Below are 8,344 nucleotides of genomic sequence, written 5' to 3' on the forward strand. Positions count from 1 at the left end.
TTTTCATGAGGACTGTTGCTCTTTAAATGAAGTGACAGCATTAAAACAAAAGCATTTTACAGTAAAGCTGGTAATCAGTGAGGACAATGTTGTTTTGTTTGCACACAGGGATCAAATTTGAGCTAATTGGTCTCTTGGTGATAAAATGGTGTTAATCTCCGGTTGGTGACTAACATAGACAGCTTAACGGACTTAAAAATACATTAGTAACAAACAACCAAACAGAAAAGGAGCAGTTCTCGCTGTGGTCCTGCCTGCTAGCAGCGACCTCAGCCCCAGAGGTTCAGTCGGCCCCACCGCTCCTCCGTCCTGACAGGATGTGGTTGTAGCTTGTTCCTGCCTTCAATAACACATCTGGGCCATCGGTTCTTCTCACGACCCATACTTTTGTTTTGTATTAGAAACCAATGCAGTAGTCATGTCTCTAGTGACCGAATAAACTAAAACGATGACTTTGCATCACCACTGCAGCTCAAACAGACTATATATAGAAGTAGGAGGGTCTGTGAGCCACTAATTTTACTTTCTTTCCTGTCCATTTCCTTTTATTTGAGCTAAACGTGCCGCTACCTTTTGTGTTAGTCATTTTGTGACAGTAGAGCAGTGCTACCGATGTGCACAAGCGGGGCCATTTGTTTCCATTGTTTAGCATTACAGAAACCCACAGACTACATATCTGGACAGAACTGACCTAAATGTACTTTAGTAAAGCCACAAGCGCAGTGGAACAAACAGCAGTCATGTTACCATGAGGTGGTATCCCTCTGCGCCGCTGACCCATTTAGAAAACAGGAAAACAACTCTTATGTGTGATAAATTAAGAAGTACAGAAAGGCTCTGAAATATTTTTGCTTCACATATGAAAGTGTTTTGTTCCAAGTCAGTAATAATACATATTTTACTTGAGAGATTTTTTATCATTACTTTTGTTTTGGGTTCTCCCGACTTCATGTTCAGTGGTCCAAACCTGACCTCTAGTTCATGTTAGTCTAATTTAAGAGCAAATTTTGTTTAATAAATTTGCTTATAATTCCAAAAACAACCCACCGTCCAAAAAACAAAAACAGCTTTCTGCTAAACTACTCTAATTTTTAACAGTAAAATTTATTCAAGCACTCAGAAGAAATTTTTACTTAAACTTGAAAACGTGATTATTATTTTATGCAGTAAATAGCGACCCTCTCTAAGCAAACATAAATTTGACATAGCAGGCTAACGTTTGAAATGGTTAAAGCTGAATTACTGAGTGACTCGGTTCTAGTGTGCTTCAAATTTTCCAACTTAAAATTTTCTTCCAGAATTTCATATTTTCCATTATTAAACCACAAAATGTATTTATGAATTTCAAAAGTTCATAGAGAACAAAACCAGATGTTTTACAACTATTTTTGCTAGTGTCTTTTTTGAACATTGTTTTTTTCAACAATCTTTTTGTGAATATAAATTAGCTCCCTTTAAGTATAAACAGTTCAATTTATACAAGAAGACTAAAAAACTTGTGCATTTCCCTCTGCTTTTCACAATAATTCCATTTTCAAAATATCCACACATGCTAATATGCACCTCCAACTTGTGGTTTACTGGGTTTCGGAAAGCTGCTTCAACATGCTAACAGCACTCTAATGGACTGTCTGAACAGAAATAGAGAGTTGTTTTCCCTCTTCATAAACAAAGCTTTTTGCTTTAAATGCTATACTCTTCAATAGGTGACATTAAGGCAGCTTTATCCACTGCATTAACCAAGGATCTCTTTTTCAGCTCTTTCAGTTTGAACTCAAGTGTGAATGATTTACTCCTTTTCAACAATTTTGTCAAATGAATTGAGATATGCGTTGTTTTATGGCCTTACTAATAATACTGATTAGCCTTTCCTCAAAACAAACAACAAAAAAAGATTAGATTGGTTGTGAGATATATTTTCGTCCTGAACAACGGCATACTTATTATGAAACCTATGTGCTTGATTGATAAAAGAGAAAATCTCCACCTGGGTCCATACGGACAGCTCTTTTACTGGACTTGGAAAACTCTCATCAGCAACGCTTGTTGTCTTCAGTTTAGCTGAATCACCTGGATTAAGGATTTGAATCATTTTAGTAAATCAGGATTTATGAGATGAGCCACGAAATGTATTGAAGATTTTGTGGGTTGTTGTGTAATCTTGATATTTTCTTTACTGCTGGCAGCCGTTACGTACGAGCCAAATTCATGGCTTCAATTAGCCAGAAACAGTTTGCTGTATTGAGTTACTTACTCATCTCTTCATTGGGTTCTCAATCTAGATGGCTAACTCCCGTCTCCAAGGGCAACAACCCACCAACATTCAAATACCCTTGAATTTGAACAGTTCAATCACCTTATCAACATTCAGTCGTTCAGCTCTGCACAGGCAGTAAGAACAAGCCAATCATTTGGTTCAAGTCTATCAATCAATCATCCAAAGGTCCAACAAAATATGGATGTTCTGTGTTTTGAAATGTATGTTTCTAGATGTTAGTTGTCCTTCTAAATGAGAAAAAAAAAACAATCAATTTTCCTCCAATCACCCTCATTTTAGAAGTTTTGTACAGAGTTACGTTGTAAGGTTTTAATATTGTTCCCACAAAAGTTCTTAAGGAATCTGTTCTGACACCTGAGTATCACATCCACAGATGCTAATATGCACCAGCATCTGCTTTTATGTTGACAAACAGAAGTTGCTTTATGGTCTAAATGTCCCACTTTGACCTGCGGTGTAAACAACGTCATCAAAAAGGGGGTCTCAGCTTTAACTTTGAGCCACGTGATCAGGCAGATCTCAATGAGTCACAACAAATCATAAGTGATTTCAAACCAAACCGTCTAACTCGGCCATTCACAGCTGGTCTTTGCCCCATGAGAGAATTAGTTCAGAGCAGACAGAACAGCTCTGAAAATGAAATTGTTAATGTCTCTCCTGCTCTTCTGTAAAATCTGTGAGTATTGATAACATTTTTTGAAAACTACCTTTGCAGAATTGTGAGTAAAACCAACTGGATTTCAAAACTTTTTGAATGTTGTCTTTTTATTTTCAGGTCAGGTGTTTGCTGTTGAAAATCCATCGTGCGTCATTCAGGACAGTGGTGTGAAAAGAGCTGAACCTGGAGGCGCCGTATCTTTAAACTGCTCCTGCAGAGATGCTACCGTCAGCTTCCTTTTTTGGTACAAGCAGAGTCCGGAAGGCAAACCTCGCGTCATATTGACTCGGATGTCAGAACACTCACATGTTCTGTGTCAGTATCCATGCTAAAAACATTTAGTGCCCAGAACAAGTCATGGTATTTTCAGTTTTCAATTAATAAACCCTGTACTTTAGAGATCCGGTAAAGTTGTTTGGAACATAAAGCTGTGAATGATATCTTGATATTCTAAATTATTTTTTAATGTATTTGGATTTTCCAAACTGACTTTGGAAGAGGGAACTTAAAGAGACGAATGAGATGAGATGTCAGCCCTGACAGACTGCTGAAAGAGAAGGTTTTGTCACCCTGCTTGTCTTCCTGACCTCAGAGGTACACCACATATTTCTACAAGTTTTTCTCACCACTTACATGCAGATCACGTGTGGAAAAATAATTCAATTCTACCCCCATAAACATTCTCAAAATAGACTTTGACTGAACCACTCAAACTTGAATTCACTTTGATTAAAATAATTCCATTAAAGGTCTGGCAGCACCTTTCTGACCATTGTTCTGCTGGAAAGCTAACATTTGCCTTGTGTTGAGTCGTTTGTATCAGCATTTCCTACATTTAGTCAACCTTCCCATGACCTTTGACCAACTTCCTTCTTCCTACTGGAGAAAAGCTTTGTGAGCTGATGCTGTGTTTTTGGGTGATTGGACAATGTTAGTGTTCCACTGAAATGTTTTTGGGGTGACGGTGGTTACTGTAGGAGCTTGTCCTGTTACTGGAGAGTTGCCATCTCAGTTGCTGTGTCCATGGACACTTCACCTGCCTTCCTTGGTAGCAGCAGCACTGATTGTATGGCATTTGTGGCAACAATGTAGCTCAGTAGCATCATTGCATGAATGACTGAATAAAACATCCTGGAGTCCTCAGGACTGGACCAAACAAGTAGAGGCCACTTACAAGTTAGACTAGTTTTGACGTTGGCAAAAGATTCAGTTTTTGTCATATAGTGTCATCTTTCGACATAAGTTTGTAGCAAAGTGCAACCAGAAATGATTTTTCCTATCAATCAGGAATATTCAATCAGATTTTCTTTCTCTTGGATGTTTTGATGAGATAAAACATTTCAGGTTCAATTGGTATGTGCACAAACTTATTTTGGAGATACATTTTCACAGTCCACATGAAATCTATCTATGACTATTTTTACCTTGATCATTTGTTGCTGTTTTTCTGTTATATTAACTTGTACAGCAGGTCCTTTGACACCAAAAAGGTCACTGTGGTTGGAGGCTTTATGCTAAACCTTCTTGTGCTTTAGCTCAGCAACAACTTGTTTCCATCATTGGAAACTTGCCTCTGTAGTTCACACCGCCTTTACCACAGGGGTAAATAAATGTACAGTAAGCTATTATTATGAAGGTATTTTTAGGACACCGCTGTGGTTCTGCTGTTTCTGTACTTTGGTGAGGTTTAGAGATCCTGAAGCATGTTGCTGATAAACTCAGAACAAAACTTAAGAGTGGGGGGAAAAAAAGACAAACTAAGAATCTTTAGTTTCATCAGGATTTATTTTTCAAAGTCATTTCATAGATGTGTTTTTTTTTTTTGGACTCTCATTTCTTTTTGCTCTTTACACTGGAGTACACACAGATGTTGACCTGCTCGTCTTCTTGAATGTGACGCTCATCGCTTCTCTTGAGACTCAGAGCAGCGTAATGGAGATCGTCGACATCTCCTCTCTGTATGTGATAGATGAATATAAGGTTAGAAAAAAAACTCAAATGCAAACAAAAACAGAGGAGATTAACACTCAACTGACAAATACAATCCCTAACAAACGATTTTGTACCGTTTTTCACATTTTGTCACAATACAAACACAAATCAGTTTTTTTTGTTTTGTTTTTGTTTCTTTTGACCTACCAATGCAAAGTACAGCATAGCTGTGAGGTAGGAAAAAAATATACATGGCTTTCAATAAACAGTAAGGCCTTTTTTATATTTAGATGCCTTTATTCTGACAACCTAAATAAGTTCTAGTCACCAAATTAAAAAAGATACAGTGTGTCAGTATACAGTGTTTCTGCAAAAGGGCTAAAAAAGGTTTGTTAGAAAACAAACAGCAACGTATTTTAGTCGCCTTGCAATCAGAAGGTTGTGGGTTCAATTCCAACTTCCTCCCTGTTGCATGTCGACATGCATTGGTGTATTAATGTATATCTGTGAGTGAATGTGGCTCTGCTGTATTTTTGTTCTAGTTTCTGGTGCACATACCTTAGTACGTTTGAAATAAGACTAAGCTAACATACAAATAACTTTTCAGCAATAAAAAAGACATAGGAGCTTAGTTTAAGTCAATAATTATTTAATATTGATGAAGAGGTATTAAGTATTAGTAAAATAATATTTTTTCATCAATATTAAGAAATTATTGACCTTAGAAATGCTCCTGTTTTTTTTTTTTTTGTTGTTGTTTTTTTTGCTGAAATTTTATTTGTAAGTTAACATTTTGTCTAAAATCCTGCAAAAAATACTTGGTAAAATTTTGTGGTTTTTACAGTGTAAGATTTGAACACTGTGGAGCGCATTCTCTAAAGCTGTTTTGCAGAGAACGTGCACAGCTGGAAATATACATGACATGACGCTGAGCTGCAGAGATCCACATCTAAGGCGGGAAAATTAGTTTATAGTAGAACAATTAGTAAATATGACATTTATGGAAGAGTGTGGAGAAACTCGTCTTTGCGCCGTTCAGAGCCGCTACGTAGCAAACGTGTCTTAATGTGCTCTGGTCAGATGAGACCAAAATTAAACTTTCTGGCTGAAAAGCAAAAATAATCATTGTGGCAGAAAACATTGGAAATATGGCAGTGACAACTTCATGTATTTGAGAAGCTTTTCTTCTTCGAGATCCACAATGGATCGCTAAGAATTTCATTTGGAGACATCAAAACAATAACTAAAAAAATTGGACAGAATGAGTGGGTTTTCTTCACTTCATAATAATAATTTTGTGGTTTTGGTTTCTGTTTGTTATGCGACACAATGGGAAAAACTTAGAGTATTAATCATTTTGCATAGTGCCACAAACAGACGGTTAACTTTAACTGTACCGTTGGGTTTGCTGCTGCAGAACGTGTCAGATGGGAAGCAGTTCCTGTAATTTGAAGCACACAGATTCACATAAATAACTGCAGATGTCATGGGGATAATCAGAAGAATATCCAGCATTACTCTTGCAGGAGGAGAGCAGCTTTAGTTGAAGTCTGCACACGAGAAAACTCAGAGCAAGAATCCCAACGACAGAAACCGCCAGCGCCGCACTCAGACAGGACACCAGGATGGACGGACCACTGGAGGAATCTGAGAAGATGAAGAACAATAGTTGTGAATTTTACCTAAATTTATCAACGTCAACATAACATAACCAATGGCTCTTTTCAAAAGGAGATATTTAGTTTTTCTTTCTGAGTCACTTGCCGACTATCTGAACCACTGTTTTGTCTCCCGAGACAGTCGACCCACAGGAGGTCAGAGTGCAGTAGTACGTCCCAACATCGGATGATGTTACGGACTTTAATTCCAGGTTGGAAGTGCAGCGTGTCCTCAGGGGGTTTTCGTCTGTGCTTCTCACGCAGCGTACGTCGCTGGAGCACCAGACCGCACGCTGAGATGCGTCATCTCTGAACCAGCACAGCCTCTGCTCTCCCATACATCGCTCAGGGAACACGTCACAGGTCAGATTTACAGATTCTCCCAATCCAACGGACTTCAGCGCCAGTTGATGGGCGCTGGGGTTCATGTTGTTATTCCTGACATGAAGGAAAACTCCTTGTCCAAATTCAGTGGTTCCAAACTCTAAGACCCCACAGTAGTATGTCCCTGAATCTTCCGGCTGAAGGTTTGTGATCATCAGATTGTTGACGCCATCTTGGATCTGTGCAGCAACTTGAAATCTTCCTTGAAAAGCGGGGCGGACGTCAGCTTTTGGGCTGTGGGCCAATCATACACAGTCTTGTCTATTGAAAGTGGAGCAACCAAAGAGATCTTATCAGTGAAGCAAAACCCCTTAAAGAAAATGGATCTTCCACTGTGTGCTGGCTGTGCGATATGTCTGCTTTTGGGAAACCTGAGTAAGTTGTGTGATGTTTTCTGTTAGACTCTAACGTATTTCTACTCGTCAGAAAGACTTTTATTCTCATATGTTTCCTTTCCAGTGTTTGTGACAGGTCTGGCACCGTCGTCATCAGGTTTAGGTTTTGAAGCCGTTAATGTTGGCCAGGACGTGACTCTGAAATGCTCCTATAAGGAAAATTCTGCAATGGGCGCTTACTGGTACAAAGAAAGTCTGGGATGGAAACCACAGCTGATGTCGGAATTCTTGGAACATGCTACGAACGGCTCTATGAAAAGTCCGTTTAAAAACGATCCACGGTTTGAACTGGATACGGGCGTCGGCAAAAACAACTTGAAGATCTCAAATGTCCAAACGTCAGACTCGGCCATTTACTACTGTGTTACCAGCCACTCATTCCAGTTCCACTTCTTGGAGGGCATCACTGTCCAGGTGAAGGACTTAGCATTAAACTTCCAAACGTCGATCTACCAGTCAGAACTGGAAACCATTCATCCGGGAGATTCTGCTACGCTGAACTGTACTGTGCACACTGGGATCTGTGATGGAGAACACAGAGTTTACTGGCTAAAAAACTCTGATGAATCTAATCCAAGAATCATTTATGCACAAGGAAACGGGAAAACCCAGTGTGAGATGAAACCAAACAGACCAACTCACACCTGTGTGTACAACCTGCCACTGGAGAACCTGAATGCGTCTCACGCTGGGACCTACTACTGCGCGGTGGCCTTGTGTGGACACATCCTGTTTGGAAACGGGACCAAGCTGCACTACAAGGGTAGCAGATCGTTTAGAAAACACACCTTCACATGATGAGTTGAGGTGGTTGTGAGATCTCCTACCTCTGTCTCCTTACAGAAAACCTGGATTCTCCTGTCCTGCTGTACGTGTTGACAGGAACCTTGGCCTTCGTCATCGTCCTGATGGGTCTGTTGGCGTTCACATCCCACAAACTGTACAAGATGCAGAAATGCAATCGTGAAGGTGTGTCACATGCTTTATAACTTATGATACATGATAGACCAAAGAGATGTGGGCAGAAGACAGGGAACTA

The 8,344-nt window shown here is 39.4% G+C and overlaps 1 protein-coding gene across 1 annotated transcript in view; it reads left to right on the forward strand.

The window, feature by feature from the left end:
- Window positions 1–7,156: 7,156 nt before the first annotated feature.
- LOC103140685 (uncharacterized) overlaps window positions 7,157–8,344 on the forward strand; it is a 1,920-nt gene continuing 732 nt past the window's right edge. The window contains exons 1-3 of the mRNA XM_007555931.2: window positions 7,157–7,285; window positions 7,370–8,068; window positions 8,149–8,274. Coding sequence (XP_007555993.1) covers window positions 7,231–7,285; window positions 7,370–8,068; window positions 8,149–8,274 — 880 coding nt within the window. The 5' untranslated portion in view covers window positions 7,157–7,230. The remainder of the gene's footprint in view (window positions 7,286–7,369; window positions 8,069–8,148; window positions 8,275–8,344) is intronic.

Source organism: Poecilia formosa, unplaced genomic scaffold (genome assembly GCF_000485575.1).
Source record: "Poecilia formosa unplaced genomic scaffold, Poecilia_formosa-5.1.2 Scaffold73, whole genome shotgun sequence".
In the NCBI taxonomy this organism is placed as follows: domain Eukaryota; kingdom Metazoa; phylum Chordata; class Actinopteri; order Cyprinodontiformes; family Poeciliidae; genus Poecilia; species Poecilia formosa.